At 34.8% G+C, this 21,722-nt stretch overlaps 1 protein-coding gene across 2 annotated transcripts in view; it reads right to left on the bottom strand.

The window, feature by feature from the left end:
• Nucleotides 1-21,722, bottom strand: part of LOC144446388 (receptor expression-enhancing protein 1-like) — a 41,818-nt gene that overhangs the window by 14,254 nt on the left and 5,842 nt on the right. For both annotated transcript variants that reach the window (XM_078136135.1, XM_078136136.1), the window contains exon 2: nt 10,727-10,799. In XM_078136135.1, the coding sequence (XP_077992261.1) occupies nt 10,727-10,799 (73 nt within the window). The remainder of the gene's footprint in view (nt 1-10,726; nt 10,800-21,722) is intronic.

The raw sequence follows: 21,722 nt of genomic DNA, 5'->3' as shown, positions 1-21,722 counted from the left end.
ACTTCAAGAAAATTTTAAAGACAGCATGACCGTTTTTCCCATTTCCTAATTTCATCCGATGATACATGTACTTGCATGGCATTCATGGAGACTTAGCAGGTGGCCAGGCCATATGCAGTCTATCTATCTAGTCAGTCAGTGAGTTCAAGGCCATACCACAACCACCACTAATAAAATACTTAGGAGTAATGTGACTGGAAGGCAGGGGTGGAAGGAGGACAGTCATGTGACAGCCACTACAGTGAAACCTTACAAAAACCAATATTTGATAATTAGGATATAGACAAATATTAGACAAATATAAAATCACCCTGCTGTCAAAATGTCTAGCTGATTTCAGTAGACATCCTAGCAACCTGGCCTAGCAACCACTAACTTTTGATTAGATATTTTAATGGGGGCGGTAACATTTTACTGTTGCACATAGCAGGGCTCTTATAAAGAAGGGCTTTTATGCATAATTCAAATCAGAAATTTTCTGCATATAAATAACAAGCATAAAATCATTCGTTGCTGAGCTGAAGTGACTCTTTAATTTCAAAGTTCTAAATAAATAAATTCATATTATCACGATGGCTTACTACTCTCTCCATGTATGTTTTCTAAATTCTTTCTTGATCTTTCCATTGATTATTTTTTTGGGGGAGGGGTGTAAAAATGCACTTTATTTTCTCTTTGACTTCAATTTTTTCTGTACATACTATATTGTATATTTTTTCTGAAATACACATAAATAAATGAAATAATAAATCAAAATGAGTACAGGATATATTTCATTGTTATATTACATATTATGAAATGAACATTTTTTTCCCCAATTTTATTTTTTATAGATCTATATATATATATCTGTCTCAGGTGACACATTTCAAAATCTTTATTATGTGGCTTGATTAAAATTAAAGAATCAACATACTTGTACTAATAGAGTGACCCTGAAAATATACAAATGTTGATTTAGTTTTTTGATTTAGATTTCCTGCAGGTTTTTAACCTTGTTGTCATGTTTGTATTAATGTATTACTATACATTAAAGTTACACAAGCTGCAACTGGAATTTTAAAAAAAAATCTGTTTTGTGAGATAAAATGACTTACTGGTGACATTATACATCCTCAACAACATTGAATCACCTAAGGGTACACATAATATGGTACAATAAATCCCATCAATTTATTTTGGGTCCACACCTAAAAATCTGCACCTCAATATGATCGCAATTTCAACCTGTTACTATACTACTTCTGGATACAATCGACCCCTAATTAAAATATTACAATGTCTAATTTTTAGCATTTTACCTATTTTTTGTGAATATACTGGTGGTTATCTGATCAAAAAAATAATACTAGACTGACAGATAGTGCAGCTTTAATCTTGATCACATGGATATTTCAGATTCACAGTATGAAGCCAAATTTACATTGGTACATTACTGTCATTTATAGTAAATAGCATGATTTTGGCATTCATTACAGTATGCCTGTACTAGAGGAATACTGAATCTAAATTAGTACATGCCTGTACACAGTTACAGTATATTGGCAGTTGATTACAATTTACCCTGTGGAAAATCCTACTCTGGCTTGCTGTGAATCAGTCTTGAGGCTATCAGTAGCTTTGAATCTCAAGATCTCTCTTCAAGAGATTGGAAGCCACACAGAGAGCCTCTAGATTGGTTGTGAGTGGACTGGGTTACATGATGGATGAATTACTAATATCTCCACGGTTACATCATGGAAGTCCCATGGTTACATGTACATGTATAGTGTCAGTTAATTCACTGAACAAATATTCTCTGGCTAGAGAAAATAGCCATTGCTAGTTAGTAGACAGTTTACAACTTACATTCAGTCGGCCAATGCTACATTTTACCCTGGTCATGTCAAATTCACTGTATTGACTGAAGGTGGCCAATACTGGTCAAACAGTGGGTACGCCTTGACATGCTTTACACATGTGACATGTTTACTGCCCTGATCACAGTCAAGGTCAACCATCAACTTAGTGAGTGACTGATTGTCTTTGGTAACTGACAGCATACATTGATAGACGAGTTGCAGCAACAAAGTTTAATGTATTTGTAGTAGCTTGGAGAAGTGAAGTGAGATGAATTCTTTGTATGCGATGTGACTAAATTACAGATGCCTAGAATGGGATGAATGTTATGACTATGCAATACTAAATTGATTCTGACACATGCACCTGAGCAGTCTGACACACTTGATGAAGCACGATGCTGCATTGTCATGGAGTATGAATGGACTCAATGTGATGCATGGTATATATAGGAAGAAAGGCTAATAAATTAGATGCAAGGTTTCAAAAATATGTCTTCAATATACTGTAAACCAATTTTTGGCACTAGAAAATTTTGCGATTTTACAGTCTTCAGCTAGTTCTCAAAGACTAATTTTCACTAATTACCAGACTGGTACATTGCCACTATTTTCAGGTACAAGAAAGCATTTTAGTCACTACTTGAAATAATATATAATTTTAGAATTATACTGTAATTCATACCGGGGTACTACTAAAACATACTGTTGCCCATCTAGTATCTGATTACTCTCACAACAGGAACTTAGATACTATATTATGATGTGAGGCCAAAGTAATGAAATTTTAAGTTTTGTGCCTCTGTGTGTGTGTGGGGGGGGGGGGGGGTTTCTGAAATTATGAAAAGTTCAAAATATCTTACATGATCACTTTGTCTACAAACAATTCATATTTTAACATATGCACCTCTGTGTGTGTGGGGGGGTTTCTGAAATTACGAAAAGTTCAAAATATCTTACATGATCACTTTGTCTAGAAACAATTCATATTTTAACATATGCAAAGTAATATTCCCAACAGTTGCCAAGGTAATCAGTTTGGTGATTTTTTACTTTAATTAACTAAATTTTTTTCAGACAGCCAGCCAACAAGCTAGTCAAGCAGCCAGAGGATGGACAGACAGACAGATGGATAGATAGACGGACAGACAGACACTTTACTACCGTACACTAAATTTATTTCACTGAAATGACATCACCCTGTAATCCATTGAATTATAAACACATGCATCATTATCATCATATTTCATATTCTCATGGCATAGCAAATTTTATTACCATATCTACTGTAGTATCAGGATCACCCATTTTATCTCTGTCTGTCTGTCTGTCTGTCTGTCTGTCTGTCTGTCTGTCTGTCTTTCTTTCAATTTGTTAAATTTTCTGTCTTTATTATCTAGTAAGTCCTTGAGGACAACCAAAAGCATACATTTCACATAGCAACTGTCAGTTATCACTGTCACCATAGCAACAACCAGCTATCATAGACAAACTGATTTTGTTCACTAGTGATTTATCTGATTTGCATACAAATGGGATTTCCGAGTAACAAAGGTCATCTTTTTGTTTAATTGCTAAATGTCACTGTTTTGTCATTGACATAAATTATTAATCTATGAATACACAATAATACAATGAATATTTAATAGCTAATAATAGACTTATGAATCTAGAATAAACTGATTAATTTTCACTTTCATAGTATACTAATCATTTGAAATGTAACTTTTAAAATTTGATGAACTAGTTTACTCACACCTTCTCTGAAAGTTTCCTTTTCTTTATATCTTTCCTATTCAGTTACAGCAAAGCTGCTACAACATACATGTAGAGCTACAAGTTACAACTGACAAGATTTATTTTTTTTTTTTTTGGGGGGGGGGGGGGGGGGGAGAATATTCGTAATATCGTACACCCTGAATAGTATTGAATCACCTGTGAATACATACATTTGTGATGCTGTATGTATACATAATATGGTAAAATAAATCCAGTGATATTTTGGGTCCGTACCTAGAATTAGCACCCCTCACATGATCGTGATTTCAACCTGTTACAGTAATACTTATGGATAAAATGGACATCTAATTATATAATAACATGTCATTGTCTAATTATTGGTATTTTAACAATCTTCAGTGAAAATTGTTGGTTGTCTGATCAAAAAATAATATACCAGTTAGTTTATATAAATGTATGGGTACCTGATGATGGAGAGTTTGTAAATCATGATGCTACACTCACAGTATCTACCTAAACCATCACAACATGCATTATGATGTTACACAGCAACATTGTATTTCTATTGATTGTTACCGGGGTCAGTGTCCTGTGTGTCAATGGATTGTTACACTGGTCACTGTTCTGTATGTGACTGTGGTTTGGGGAATTACTGCAGGAACAGGATATGAGAGATTATAGGCCTGAGAAACATGCATCAATGCAGAATGAGTGAAAGTTCATTTTATTGGTACATGTATGTGAAGGGCAATGGGTCATTCAGTCTTGATAGCAATCTCACCATGCTATTAGCTTCACTGCTTTCAAGGAAGCCATCTTGTGGATTGTTTCAACAATGATCACCATAAACAACTTTATGGCAATGCTGCTAACTTGCGCTCCCTGAAGAGGTTGTATGTTACTTCAGCCCGAGCCTGTCTACATCACAATCTGTATGATTTTTTGCTTCAGTTTTCTCACTAACTGCTTGTAATACTATCAGTGCCAAATTACGCTCTCAATCTGATTGGTTAGGAAATATGAGTTCAAAGTGATTGGTCGCAAAGGGGAGTGATAACGCTGTGACAGCACTATATGCTAATGAAGTCATTATGTAAACAGACACAGATGTACACCAAGTTATTAAATAGCAAATATAACACATAACATTAGACTATTGAATTGTAAATGTCAACAAACAGACAGGTTGATACATGTGCATGATAATGACCACTGGGGGGAGAGGCTAAATTAGCAGGCTGCCATAAATAGTGAGATGCAAACAAATCATAGATAGCCGTGTAGTACAGGATATTTCAGCCCATATTTTACCAACAAATTTTATCAAAGGCCAGATTTCCCTTGGGTAGCTGGTGGCAATGAGCCAATCAGATAGATTGTTTCTTATGTACTATCAAATACTGCTTTTTATTTTGAAGGCATTAAAGAAATGTTGAAGAGCGTGTTGTTTCCGCCCATTGTCGCAAACCACGGCCTGTTTTACGGCAACGTTCTTAACGAGCCTCCCACTTATTTCAAAATGTAGTGGTAGAAATAAGAGAATGTTTCTGCCATTTCTTTGTAAGAATGTATGTGCATGTATCTTGTCTTAAGACCAGCATCTGAGACATTTTTGTTTGTGTGCAAATTCAACCTGTTCCCATCAATGGAGACACTGATTTTCAGGTCTGTATCGTACAATGCAAACTCATTACAGCTACACACAAATTTACCTCTACATGATTCAATACACCTTATGGTGTACATAATTGAAAGTAACATTATAAATTGTATCTCATAAACGTTTTCGAAAAATGGCCCCATCACTTCTAGTTTAGCTTCCATGACATGTATTGGTGTGACGTTGAACTTACAAAATACATTTCGGACTATGTGGACTAGATACGATTCTATGATCAACAAAAGTAAAAAATAATGATATTACACCATCACTTAGTATTACTATTTACATAAAACTGAAGATATTATCTTCTTATTTATGTGGTCAAATTAAATTGGCCAGGTGTATAAACACTCTCCAAATTACAAGAACTATTCTGTTGTAAATTAAAATCCATTGGATAATTTTTTTACAGAAATGACTTTTGACTCTGGATGACTTTTAGTAAGTGAAAAACCTTTAGTAGTGAAATTTCTCCTACAATGTACATCATAGATTAGATCTTAAAATAGAGGATGTCACAAAGTGCATGGAGACACTAGAAGGTTGTTTTACCCTGGGAATGTTCTTGTAATTACATACAAACTATACACACCATACAACATATTATCTAGTAACAAAAGCCATTCTTATCAATCCATTACTGCTATCATGTCACTTTATCAGGGTGACCCCAATCTATTGCAAGCCTCTTTTCATCGTGACTTCTAAATCTGTACATGTACATCTAGTATCTCCACTACCTTTACAGGCTTAGTCTTCTCTTCTAATGGCAAATTGTACAAAGTAGTTTTGTCAAGTCTTATAGAGGGAGGCAGATATTCCAACTGAAGTATGGTACCGCTAAGACTCTACGAGTATGATATTTTGACCCATTCATTTCTTTCATATGTATTACAGGTATATGTATCCTCCACGGGGAAAAAAATTACTTTGTTTTTGAAAACCTCAAACTCTGAGGTCAAAAATTTGAATGTACATATTTCAATCCCTAGCCATCACATCATTGGGTATTCTGTTTAACACTGAAGGGAATAAGCACTCAGGACTCATGAATATTCAGTGTGCAACCATGAATATATTATTTCTTATGACTCCCATGATGCAATAGCCTATCGCAAAGAGCAGATCAATTTGAGGCTTCTCTGAAATTGTAACTAATTAATTTTAAGTGATGTAAAATCATGAAATGACTCTCCAGAATCCATAGTTTATGAAAATGTCTCTATTTCCTAGAGTGGCTTTCCCTTTAACATTTACTAATCCATAAAGATGGATTCTAAATCTAATCACCACGTATATCCCACGGTTAACACTAACATTTCAAATATATAGACCAAATGTAATCCCTTCATTTTCCATCCTACAGTCAACAATAAGTTGTACTCTTGGGTTAGTTTCTCAAGAGAGAAGACTGAGGCTGATAATATGATATATTGGTAGTTACATGTAATATTCATAGTTTTGGCTCAAAAACTTATCAGATCTCTCATATAATCTCTTATCAAATATAATTTCAAACCAGTAAGGGTGTTTTGAGATATTGATGAGGCAGCCAGCCAGCCAGCCAGCCAGCCATACAGAAAGACAGACAGCCAGACAGACAGCCAACCAGACAGACAGACAGACAGACAGACAGCCACACAGAAAGACAGACAGACAGACAGACAGCCAGATGGAACTATCACGTATGTGTCCCGTGTGTCCCTTTTGGGAACTTAAAAATACAAAACATTACACATCACTGATTTACTTCTGTATGCATGTAGAGATTCAATTATTTCTAGGACACTTGAAATATCTGATGCCTTCTCTGCAGACCTACATGTATTTGATTGGATGTTATAAATTAGCATCACATACAAATGTATAATGCCTCACTAGTCACTGACTCAGTATAGGAATTCACATGGATATAATACAAGTCAAACTCTTTTGACCCCTCTCCCAGACACCTGCTAATGGTGTCGGCATTTGTGAACAATCTCTGAAGGAAGTGTCTCATTCTGCACAGTTTGCACCAAACCCTCCTGACACACAACCAGTTAATGGTCTGAAAACCCCTACTGAGTGCGGATGATATTATGCATAATATATTAAGTTTTCCAGGAAAACGTCTCAAACCTACACACATGTCAAAAGTGTTTTATCACAGCTATCCTTACACAGGTCTATGAAACTTCAGATCAAAAACTGAACTGCCCACACAAAAATTACACTCCCTCCATCTGTGATAGTCTGACAAAATCACGAAATATGTAGAAAAGATAATATAAATTTCAAGTATGTACCACTGACTACTTGCAAGTACTCGCTATTAGTTTTTGCACAGCAGTGAAATACCAAAATATTACTGCATACCTGTATGCAAATCAAGACGCACCTGTCTCATGTCCATGAAATCACAAGAACCACAGTTACATTTTTTTCTTCTAAATTTCCTCTTTTGGATTATTAAACAGATACATTACTAACAGAACTCCATAATGTGTGAATGCCAGTGTAGGTACCTGGGTATTTGCATTCATGCTTGCAGTGTTTTCTGCTCCACTTTCACTTAGTATAAAGCTCACACAAGTATGACTGCAGAGAATATTGCAAGCACTTGTGCAAATACCCCTGAGCACATCACACTGGCACTCTTATCATCGCCATGGGGTTCTATCACATTTAATCCCAACATCAGAGTGTTTGGTTCAGTGTTTTTTTGCACTGTTGTTATGATATAATTTTTGTGGATACAAATTTATGTTTTTAAGATTGTATTAATACTATGACAATACCCCAAGATGTGTAAGTGTCAGTGTGGCGTACTTGGGGTATTTGCACGAGCACTTGCAATGTTCTATGTGGTCGTACTTTCATGAGTGTAGCGGGTGATAGTGCAGCTGAAAACATAGAGCAAACACAACTGCAAATCCCTGGGTACCCATACTGGCACACATACATTGCATGGAGTTCTGTTATTATTACATCTATTCATCCTAAACAGCAAAATTCCATAAAAATCATACTGTGCGATCACAAGATTTTGAGTGCATGGAATGACTGCCCTCATTTGCATATCATTTGCATGCAGGTCTGCAATAATGTGTTCGATATTGCACAGCAGTGCAAATACCACTAATAGTGTGTGTACATCGGTCCGAATAATCACAGGTAAATGTGTAATAATACGCAATGTGAACTGAAGTACCCTCCATACTACGAAACTATCAACTTATATTATGTACAGACATGTATGATGAAAATGACAAGGCTTGCAAATAATGACAATAGTGAAACCAATCACATATTTTGCATCAAATAGCTGCATGAAATAAAGTGACAACCCTGGATATGTTGATAACAAATAAAGTATACAGCTGCACAGTACATTGCTCTCCAACTGCACCAAAATCTTATTCAAATAGTACAGTACAGTCCCCAACCTATAAACCACTCCTGAATTGAACTAATCTCAGCCTCACCATGCTGATTTCATTTCCACATTAATGGCTACCTCCCTACTTTAGTGATTAGACAGTATAAGGAGTACTGGCTGGTTTCTATGACAACAAAGAGCAGAGGAAATAAACATTTGACATTTACGTGTCAGTCAACAAAATTCTGCCCTGGGTAGTTTACTCAGAGAGGCCAGCAGGGATATTCTGTTTCTAAGGCTTTTATTTTGTTTTTTTACACACACTAGTATCTATGAATAATGTTATATTTCTACTTAAGCAATTATTTTTCTGAAATATTTAATATTATAAACAGTTTTATCAATTTTGAATAATGCTAGTACACTAATTCTTATATCATATTTTTTTACTAATCATGGACACAGGATGATTGACTGTAAAAAATCAAAATTTTAAAGAGATTTAATATATGACCTAGATAACATTTATCACAGTAGGTTATGGTGTATGTAACTTAGGAATTAGTTGGGTTGGCTGTCAACAAGTTGTCATTCTCCACAGTTCTGTCATAACCTGTCTACTTTCAGAATATTCCTTCTTTGAAAATTGCACTAGCTATAAGGAAGGATCGCACAATGTCACACAGACTCAATAAGTTTAGGGAGGAGGGGGGTCTGGCGTCAATGCAATTGCTGAACTTCAATCTCGCGCTTCTTACCAAATTTCGATGGAAAACTTTCATCCCTTCAATGATAACAGCTTTTAAATTTGCTACTGAGATGTTGATAAGTTGATAAAAGTTTACTTTAATGTGAGATATGGTGCTGGATTTCTTGTAGTGTTTACAATCATGTTTTCACATTACATCCATTGTAGTGGTGTGACCACTAAAATTTCCATCATAGTTTACCTCATATACAAACGTTTGATGTCGCACTTGTGAACGTTCGTTTAGAGAAGGTGTTTTTGACCTAATTGAACGATGTACATTAGTTGCGCTTGTGCAACATTGTGTGAATGTGATCGTCCCTCACTGGAATATCATTTTTCTTGTCAGACAACCAATAATTTTTTTCACTGAAGACCAGTGTGCCCTCTAAGCCAATTTGATGCACCACTGACGCACATAATTTCTAGTGACGCACCAAAATTTGGTGTTTCCCTATCTCTTACTACATGTAGGTGGTGACTCACAAGAAATGCCAGTTTTTTCTCATTTTGACTCACAACAACAAAATTTGCTATCATTAGAGGGTACACTGCTGAAGACTTAGAATGCCAATAATTAGACAGTGTATGTCATACAAATGTAATTAGAGGTTGATTTTATCTACAAGTACAAAATGTAGTACAGGAACAGGTTGAACTCATGATCCCGTGTTGGGGAACTGACTTTGGGGTACACACCCAAAACTAAATTGGACTGGATTTATTTTACCATATTATGTGTATAGCTACACAAATACGTTGGTACGACACTTTAAAAGTTTGTCCTCAGTTGAGGAAGGCATTCAGTGTACATCTGGTTTATATATTATTATTCAATACAGACAGGATGAGGGCTAGTTTACAATTACTTAAATACATGACTACTTAGAATCTGATAATAATGCCTTACAATGCCGAGGTCAGTTTTCTATTTCTTTTTCAGGTGCAAAAATTTAGAATGACATCCCTGTCAACATAAAACGTTTTAATTCTTTATATCGTTTCGAACAATCTTCAAGCAACATCTACTGGCGCAGTATAACTGATAAACTGTATATTTGTAATTTTAACCATGTGTACATAATACATTATATATTTTGAGTCATATTGAGTACCTTGCTGTGAATTTCTGTATATAAATATGTGAGGGGGCAGGTCCAGACTAGCTGTACGCTATTTCCTGACTCCCCATTTACCCACTGTTACATTTATTTGGGGTAAAAAATAAACTGATTAAATGACAAGAATAACAATATTTTGCATAGAAAGATATATGTGTGATGAAAAAAAAGCAAGAAACCCAATCTGTGATTGATTAAAAATGTTAATTTCATACATTATCATATATAAAAATTAATAAATGTACATGTACTTACATATTCTTTTACATTTCTTGTTTTAACAGCTTTATATGAGGCATACGCAGGGTACAGGGTTCCAAACACTAAACTGAAAAAGAAATGACATGAAAAACCTGTAAGATTGGAATAATGTGTATTATACCATGTACAAGCCAAGTTGAACAAAAAATATGCAATGTATACTCTGGTCATTCTACGTCACAACAACAACAACAACAACAACAACAACAACAACAGCGCGTGTCTACATCACTGGTTCTGCTGTGTTGAAAATATGAGTCAAAATGTTCAAAATTGCCATTACTTTCCAAGATTTTTCTTTGAAATTAGTGATGCTGGTATAATCATGTTTTAATTTCCAATATTTTGCTTCATTCAGCTGGAAAATACTCGTGACCTGTCACCTAAGGGTTATCACTACTCGTCAAGCGACTCGTAGTGACAAAGGCCCCTTACGTCACTCGTACTTTCCTTGGCTGAAAGAAGAAAAATATCGGGGAATAATATCTAATTATATATACTAATAACAAAGACATGGTTTATGACAATGGTAGATTGCTAGAATTAACAAAACTGACATTCTACAAATTGCTTAATAGACACATTTATTGAAAGTGACAGAACGTTTGAAATACTGATAAACTGTTTCCGATTCAGTACCATCTACGTGTGTAAGAAAGGTCAAAGCTTTGTAATTGCATTTTTGATTTTCCTTTGTGTCAACAGTTTCCATGGTTATCAAATGACACATGTTCACCTCAGTCAGGACTGTCTTGTCATTCAGAGTTGCTAAGGAACCTACATGTACATTCCAATATAAATACAGATTTCACTTTTCCTACTGACATTCTGCACCACTGTTTTACACCACTGTTTTACCAATTGGTTTACTGGGTATACAGTTTACATAATATTAAAACTGAAAAACAACCACCCTGTGCAAACCTAGCATGGTACAATGTAATTGAGTGCCAACTTACATGTAATACAACACAGACTTATATACATGGGAGGGGCTATAAGGAAGAGACACAGACAGCGACAGACTGAGACACACAGACAAATATGGACGGACAGGCAGACAGACAGCCAAACAGACAGACAGACACACACACACACACACAGAAGCCCTCAATGCATTCATCACATGTTTCAACAGTATTATCTTTCTAAGTTACGTTATAATTTCTGAACACAGCTAGAAACTAGTGAACACTTTCAGGGCAATAACTGTAGTCCATATGGGGATGTTTCCATGCCTGCTCATTTTCCTTCTCAGAGGGGTACTAAGAAGGTTAACACTTCAAAAGGTCTCTGAATGTAACATATGCATCATTTATAACTATACCATTTCTGACATCAATTAAAATCCTGCAGTGATAAGTATGTCATGAAATTTTATTAAGCACAACAATTTGAGCGATTCATTCTTTTTATCCATTTGGGTTATTTTAATTGTTATTTTTCATACATTGTGACATCACACCTTGAAATTGGAGATAGCTGTCTCAATATGCAGGAACCTATGAACTTTCAAAAAACATCAATGCATGGTAAATGTTGAATATTTATGAACACAGCAGATGTGGTGAACAGTTTTGATAGATGATGGACTACACTTCTTCTTTTCTCGCATCAAGAATTGATCTTATACCCCCTGATAAATTCAGGTCATATTCAGAACACTTTTTCCATTTCAGCATTGATTGGAATCCAAGCTGGGTTACAGATTATTTGACATAGTGAATTCAGAATTATATAATTTTGGTCAAATTCCACTCGAGAATACGTATAATCTAGCATGTTCATATTCAATATTTGGGGATTAACCATACTTGTACATCAGAATTAAATTGAAACCACTAAGAATGCAATTTTTAAAAATTCCAATATGAAAGCTACGGAGTTATCTCTCATTCAGAATGATACATGTACATGTAGATGGTTTCAATCAAAGCTTTTTTTTTTTTTTTTTTTTTTTTTTAAAATTGTTGATCAGAGAGTCCAGAGTATGGAAGAGCCTGTTGTGCAGAATTAATGTTAGTCATGTGTATACTGCATTTAGTTTGAAAAATTCAGGATTTGCAACACAAGAATTTTGTTTGATTGGAAATTTTTAGTATTGAGCAAAGAAAGGGCAGATCTGTAGACTGATGTATATTGTCATGGTAACGTACTCACGTATTCAGCCTCTTGACGACAATGCAAACTTAAGCAACATTCCCTTTTAAGGCTTTGTGAATGCAGAAAATGATTGCAAGAATGAACTGCATTACTTCGTCTATATTTACAAATAGTAATCGTGGATTTCACCAATTTATCTCATAATCATTACCATGACCACCACCACCACCATTATCATCATCACCACCATCACCACCACCACCACCACCACCATCACCACCACCACCACCACCACCATCACCACCACCACCACCACCACCACCACCATCATCATCATCATCATCATCATCATCATCATCATCGACGCTGACTAGTCATCGTAATTTTCAGATTATTTTTGTATGAAATATTCTATTCTTTTCTCATGATGCAAGTTCACAACATCTATGCTCATCATGTAACAAACTCCTAGGCACTGCAATTAGCAACAAAACAAACACCAAGTTCTTTTCTTGCAAAGGATTCTGTTTTAAGTTTGCTTCTTTAATATTTTCCCCTTTTTAACAACTAAACAAGTAACACAGATAACATTAAGTTTTTAAAAGCCTTTTTCCCCCAAATTGTACTTTTGTGTGTGTCCAATACCAAAAACAGGAAGAGGATTAACCAGTAACAAAACAGACATCGAGGCTCCCTCAGTTTATCCAAGTGAAATGTAGAGGTGAATAAAAATAGACAACCGTAGAACTAGAAAGGCATCAGCTTTCAAGACAGGTGAATGAAAGTAGTCTACATCAGTGTGGAATCTTAGAATGCAAGATTAGCTCGCTAGGTTAACAGCTATAAATCACTACACTGGAGAAATCAATATTCTACAGATGGTGCAGTGTAGTTCTTAGCTATTTCTAATAAGAGTCATGATTTGATGACCTTGGATGACACACATTGCTTCTACTGATGAAGTCATACTACATGCACTGTATAATAAAGATTTACATACCGTTACTATTCCAGAGGTCAATAAACAGCCACTGCAGGCTATATTATTTCAACTGTTTTTTGTATTTCAACTGTCTTTAAAAATGTTTTTATATACAAATTCTTTTGCAATTGAATTCTTCTAAAACATTACACACACACACACACACACACACACACACACACACACACACACACACACACACACACACACATACACACACACTTAATAACAGAAATTACCGCTTAGGCCAAATAAAAAAAGTTGCTTGGTTCCTATTACCCGATCCCACCTAGTTTTTCACGCTGACCCTAAACTTTTTTACATATTCAAGAAAAAAATAAGAAAATTGTGAAATAATGGATGCCGAAACAGACATCAACTGAAAAAAAAGAAAATATAAAACTGTTCTTTCAATCTGTAATGGCTGTACATCTGATACGAAACCAATAACACAGAGACCATATAGAAATAAACAGAAAATATAACTATCTGAACAAGACACTCACATATGAAAAAAAAAAAATTAAAAAAATAGAATTAAAAAGCTACCTACCCCACCTATTTTAAAATTGAATGTAATTGGAACCACACATTTTTTTTTTTTTTTTTACGCCTAAGCAGCATAGTGACAATGCCATGATGAATGTGTACAACACTACCCCATCCCCTTTCCAATTATAATTGGGTTGAAAAAGGAATCTTGTTGTATCCTTCACAAATGTACCACTTACATGATTGTATATATTGAAGTGACCAGAGACACTGATGAAATGCACTTTTGCAAATTCTTCATAAAAGTTTGCATACACATATGTGACACAGCCCTGTAGTGGTCAAAGTCTGGAAAGACATGATTTCATAAAATGCCGACAGCACGTCTACATGAAGCCTATGAAATATCTATATGATCCCTTTCAGTGTAATGAAGGCTTGGGTTGAGATGGAATAAGGAGACAGTGAAACCATTGACAACATTGCCTACAGGGTAACAATAATGTTCTATTTGATGGTTTACACTTAATGTAAAAAATACCAAAGAACATCACTGTACAATACAGTCACAAATACTATATCATGTAGTCATTAATCACATCATTAGTCAATGTCTAAGATGAGATTCATCAAAACAGTTCCCTCTTTTGGATTAAACAAATAAATAATTTATTTCTGCAATTCAACTGTTTATCAAATTCTACATTAGTGATTTGTTTACAATGCATCTGTTTCTTTTCATCATTTTCACTGTGACAATACTAAATATATACACATTTTATGTTCCCAAAGAACAATTTAGACAGACAGGAAGCAGGCTTCCCACAGACCACTCATTACAAACACAAACAGTACCACACTCCTGCCTACAAGCTCAGACCACTATAGAGAAGACAAGCATACACTGTATGTGTGTACACATGTCACCATGGGGAACCATACAAGCAGACTCAAATTCTAGCTATCATCAATTTGTATGTGTCACAATCTACACATGCAATGTGATGACATTAAATAGCTTCTTTGTTCCAAGGACATTGTATGTGTGTCTCTGTGTATCAGTTTGGGTTGGATGGTGTTGTTTATATTTGTAATGAGTGGGCTGTGGGAAGCCTTTTTCTTATCTGTCTAAATTATTAGGGGGGGGGGGGAGAGGCATAAAATGTGTATGTTATGCACAGTCTTTAGGCAACCGTTCAATATTTCTGCTGTGTTATGTAGTATGACATATAACACATACATATACGTATATGCAGAAAGATGGGACATACATGCACCATGCTGGGCAGCTTGACTTGTCCAAAATATACCAATTACCATCAGAATTAGGTAACACTTTTTTTTTGTAATTTAAGCTAGGTAACACTTTGATGTAAATACTATAACAAAATGATTTGGCACTAATCCCAACATTACAAAATGTTATATCATTACAGTTAATATCACATTGTTCATGTTAATAATACCACACATAATATTGTCTATTAATAACATGATAATACATACCAGGTTCCCTAGGCCATTTTACATGTATTAGTCATATTATTGACATTTGAAAAAAATAAATGTTGACAGAAGTCTTAACTTTTATATCTCTCTCGAGGTCAGTAAGCTATCTGTGAAGATACTATGCCCATGGATTTATGAAAAATGGGGATTGGGTTCTGAATATGCGTAGAAAAAAATGACTTTTAGAGTGTCACCAATATATACATACTATACACCTAACATAATTTCATTACTAGAAAATTTTGCGATTTTACAGTCTTCAGCTAAATCTCAAAGATTATTTTTTACTAATTACCAGACTGGTACATTGTATTCATGTACAAGAAGCCATTTTACTTTTTAGTCACTATCTATTTTTTGTGGTTTCCTTTTCCAGCAAAATAAACAAAAAATAAGTCTTGAGCAAAAATTTCCTAGTTCATAATATTTACAACTACACACAATAATAAAGAAGGGGAATCATGGCTCATCCCATTTTAATGTATGTGCAAGCATATGTGTTTGAACGCTGGAAATATGCATGATATATGCAAAATTATGCTAATGATATGTAAACCATTATGCAAATGGACTTTTCAGGCTTGCCATCAGTCCCTGGGAGAATGCTGATTAGTAAATAATGTACATGTAAAGAAATTCAATGGTTGCCGATAAGTTAGTCTTTTATAATTTGGGGTACCTACAAAATCCAATTCTGACAGATTGTATATCTATTCTACAAACCCCCCCCCCCCCCCTCTCTCTGTTTCACATTCCGGTCTTATATCTCAGTTACAAGGTTTCTGTTGCTAGGTTACTATCACTTATCACAAACTGATTATATTTTGAGTTTCTTTCAAGGGAAAATTGGATCACCTGACAAATTCAACAATCAAATAAAATATGAAAGACTTAGATAACTGTTGAGATTGGAGACAGTCCCTACAACACAACTATTTGTAATAATGAGAAGCCTGGGGCATTGTCACTGTCATCAACAGATTACAATTGCTTTGGGCAGGTACAATGCACTGAAATCACCTGTCAACAGATGACATACATGTAAGTCTTCATGTACAAGATTTGGGAATTAAATAGCATCATTTGTTGGAGCCTTGTTGAAAACGAAGCAAAACTCGGCAGCTGAAAGTGAAAGAGATTAATGGGTGACTTACTCAAGTGCGCCTACATGTCTGTCTTAGTGTCTATTTCACCAAACATATTAATCTTAGACTAGTGAAAGTTTTTGGCCCCAAACTACAATCTTAAGAGCTATGCAACAATAATCATAGGCTACTAAATGTAGTAGTTGTAGGACGCAAAGGTATGGAAAAATATATGATTTTCTTAACCTTATAAAATGAATTGATAAATCAAATTTGAAGTACATTTTGTATAAACATGATGTTAAGCAGTCATGCAATGTTCTCCTCAGGAAGGTGCAGTTTGAGCAGTTGCACATAATTTGCATATAATAGGCCTTTCCAAGATTTGCCATGGTGGCGCTCTACTTCCTGTCTGTGTGTACCTTGGGGGTATACATGCTATAGGTTACTCAGTTAATCATAGAGCACTGCTGCTTTCCAGAAAACCAAGCGACAAAGCTCTTAAGAAACCATAGGTGATGATACCCCCAATTTCAGCAAGGGCGCTGTATTTTCAATTTCCTGTTTGCAATCTGGAATGGCCTATTCACATAATAAATGGCCACATTACGAAGGCAGTCAAGTTCCTATACTAGACCCTCAGACAATTCTACCACAGGTTGCATAGCGCCAAAGGCACTGTGAAGGGCTTGCCTGAGACAGGAGCTGCGAAACAGAGGTACTGTCTGTCACCCTCGGCTTTTGTTCGACAACCTTCCAAGCACAGATCCATCTTATAACTAGTGAATCTCATTACAAGCCTGTATCAGATTCTAATTTTATGACCAAACCTGATCTGCATTACGTATTGCCAGATGTTAGAATGCAGGGCTGTATGATATCCTAATATTGCAAATTATAACTTCGTACTAGTAGGTTCAACCTGGATGCACCTATTTCCTAAACATCTTACAGACATAGAGGTTGACAGCTACAATATAGCCGATAACTGTTGTGTAATATTTCAAGTATATAAATTTCATTATAACATATATGAAATACCTGCTTGTGATGATTATTTGGCAAACAACACCCTCTGTGTTCAGAATGAACTATTATGTCTAGCTTTGATTACACACAAGAACTCACTGACTCCTCTTACATATAGATCTATTTTCATATTGGTTGATATGAAGTATACCATGGGAATATGAGAGACTGTAGAAATACAATATCATGAATAATGTGAATAAATTTACATCCGTTTTTCTACTGCAGAGAACAACCCTTTCTTTTAGAATATTTTGCTGTTTCATTGTTTCACTTTACTATTTCTTTTCTATTACATTTAATGAACCAATTTTTTAACCACGACCTTTACATGTTGTTTCTGAAATCGGCTAAATTTCGTCACAGTGAATGGATAGCTATCACTTGTAAAAATATGTTAATGCCATTGTGCTGCAACTTGCATATCAATCATTGACATTTTCAATATTAATGGAGTCAATCTTGTCTTGAACAATTCTCCATTTTGGAATCCCTAGATGCATTCTTGAAGACCAATAGTTTTTACTTCAAATTTTCTTTTCAAAAACCATAGCATTTGTGTATTGCTGATCAGCCCACTTGCCTTGAACAAGTCATTAACAGACTCTAAAACAAAAGGAAAACATTTTTGTTGTCCCCTTTGTAAGAGAGTCTGTCAATATACGGTCAAGAGAATCTTCTACTTATTTTTTTCTTTCTCATCCTAGATATAAATATAAATGTACAGAAGTGAGACTGAATACATGGTTTGAATACATTCCTCATAATCACTCAAAATAAAACGGAAATAATATCAAAATCAAGCAAAACCACCATTTTTGTATCTTTTACAAACATTACAAAGAGTATATCATTATCCTTCCTTTCATTTTCCAAGGTGACATGAATTCCTATTAAATCAACATCTGGATATATGTCCTGCATCATGTCCCACAGTTGCCATGGAGATTACAAGTCTATTGCATGGAATCATATTAAATTCCCAAAAGCACCATGGTGATCCTAATTGACAAGACTCCCTATCTTCCTACTCATTCTCCATAATACTGAAATGTCACATCTTTGTTTTCTCTTTTATTTCAATGGCAAAGTATGCGATTTTAAAAATGAAACACACGAGATTGGCAGTCTCGCCACTCACATTCAATGTATTCCCGATTTATAAAACTATTCGGTGTCCCTAAAATCAATACTAAAATATATTTTCAATAACTCTTTTTTTCTTTAAAATGTTTTAGAAACATTGAGGTCAGCAAATTGTAACTTTGATATGTGTGATAAGAGCTCAATAGTAATGGTTACTACCACAGAGATTTAGCTCAGAATAAACAGATATTATCTAGCTTGACTTGGCTATCTGGCTTGGCAAGGTTGTGCCAGTACAGTATAGTTAACTCTCTGATCTAAACATAGTGGCAAAGTCATAAAACATTCAAAATTCATACTATATTGTAACTGAGACAAATAAGGACATCAACAGGTGTGAAAATGTCCTGTTTAAACATAGACCCTCCAACCAGTGGAGGGTGGAGGGTTTATGGTTTAAACTGGTATATTTACATCTATGGAAGACTTTGGCTTTCAATTTGTGATGTTTATCAGACGAAGTATTACAAGAATGTATAAGAAGACTTTTGACACCTACTTGTGATGTTAAACAGACAGAATACCATTATCTGTTCATACACATACAACCAATATTATCAAATAAACAAGTTGTTATTTCACTCATTTCAACATCCATTCCTACCATGTGTATGTGCGTATATACATACGTCAGCTTCAATTGTTAAAGTATAAACCATCAAAATAGTCAATACAAAAAGATTAATAAAAACATGATTGCACCTTACAAATAATCAGCAGTTATGAATTCATCTACCTAATTATTGTTATGGCAGTGACGTAACTGGGATGTTGATGCTCTCACCCTACTCTATGCTACAAAACATGTACTTACGTCACCTTGTTTTTTTCACATACACAACAAGACGGCTATATAACATAAACATCTTTTATATTAATAGACTGGCGATATAACATAAACATCTTTTAATAGATTGTTCATTCCCCCCCCCCCCCCCCCGCATTTTCCAAGTCTAAGTATTCAACACACAATTCTCCCAGCTTGAATATTTACTATAATTTTTACATATCTGATAGTGATAATCACATAAAAAATCTGAATATTCATGATTATTTATTTGAAGGTAGTAATCACTTAGGAGTCATGAATATTCATTGTTCACTTAATATATGTATGTCTATGAAGTCCCATGAAGCAACTTAAGACTACTACGAGAACAATTAAAATGAAATAAAGTTCCAACTTGGCAGAAAGACAAAATTAACATGATGTGAACAAATGTAATGGCTCGCCTGAACCCAAACGTTATGGAAATACCATTATCTCTAGGAGTGGTATTCCCCTTTATTCATGGAGAACACAGGGATTTAACTGATTATTTTTGGTTTAATATACCTGATACTATGTAGGTCATGGGACATAGGATGCAGATTTACTGTGCCTTATCTAAGGACATCAAGGATAGATTGCAGCTGTACTGTTAGTAATCAGTGATAATATTATTAGTTATCAATTCAAGTGACACAAAGTCAATAATATTGTATGCACTCCAATGTTACATGCAAATAGACACACTATTGAACCTTGAATCACTGGATGCTACAGCAATTATCATAATCCATGCCCTTCAATACAATAAAGAAAATGGAATGAATTCCTCCTGGGATTTGTTTCCAGAAAATCATGCCATAAGTCTGGAGACTTTTGCTTCACCTCTTTTGTCATAAGGCCAAATTTTGTGGTTCCAATAATGCCCAATTGCAAAGTAGGTTGGGTTTATTTTTAATTTCATTTTTTTTTTATCCTTGAGGATCTGTTCAAATGCTCTCTTCATATTTACTGAGGTTGACAGAGACTTCTCATCGATGTAATAACACTTTCTGTACAAAATGCAGAAGACATCGTGCAGTATGCTGTATTCCACCATATTGTTTTGATCACAAGGCAATGATGTCTTTAAATCTCACTATTTCTAGCACGACTTTGCAATTTTTTTTGGATTTTTGATAATTATTTCGTAATTTTTTTTTTTTAGAAATGTTTAGGTTGGCAGTAGAAAAATAGGTTGGGTTGGGTTGGGTTACCATAACCAAGCAATTTTTCTTTCCTAACAAGAAAGGTGCAAACAATCTCTAGTTGTGTCACAGTTGTCACATATTCCACTATTATTATTAAAAATTAATTTGATTAAGTTCTATATACTGTCTACCCAGTTAATTAATTACTTTACTGAACCCATTATTCAAAGTACTTAGACTAAATTACAATATACATAGTACTTATATTTCCAATTTATACTGTGGAAAGATTATTATTAGATATTGATCTATTTTTTCCATTGTTTATGCATCATTGCAATTGGGATTAATGGGTGCCTTTACTGTAACCAGTTTTGCAAATACAGAATTAATTTTATAATATTGCATGCTGTCTGAGGTGGCCTTGATTGTCTAGTCTGAGGGGAAGAAGACACCACTTATCAGCATCCCAATACCTGACTTGTTTGTTTTGCTGAAATCCCACTGTGCACACAACTCAAGCCTTATGTAACTGTGTCCTTGTACAGTTCCTAGAAACTGACTTATTTGGAGCTGCTCATGTACGCTGTGAGATATATTTTAGGTCTAAAGATGTCAACTTTCTGTCCCAATGTATTCAACATGTTATTTGTATGAAATCAAATAGCATTACATCATGGTGTTT

This window comes from Glandiceps talaboti, chromosome 15 (genome assembly GCF_964340395.1).
Source record: "Glandiceps talaboti chromosome 15, keGlaTala1.1, whole genome shotgun sequence".
NCBI lineage: Eukaryota > Metazoa > Hemichordata > Enteropneusta > Spengelidae > Glandiceps > Glandiceps talaboti.
Note: the sequence above shows the minus strand (reverse complement) of the source record. Positions and strands in the feature narration are given on the sequence as shown.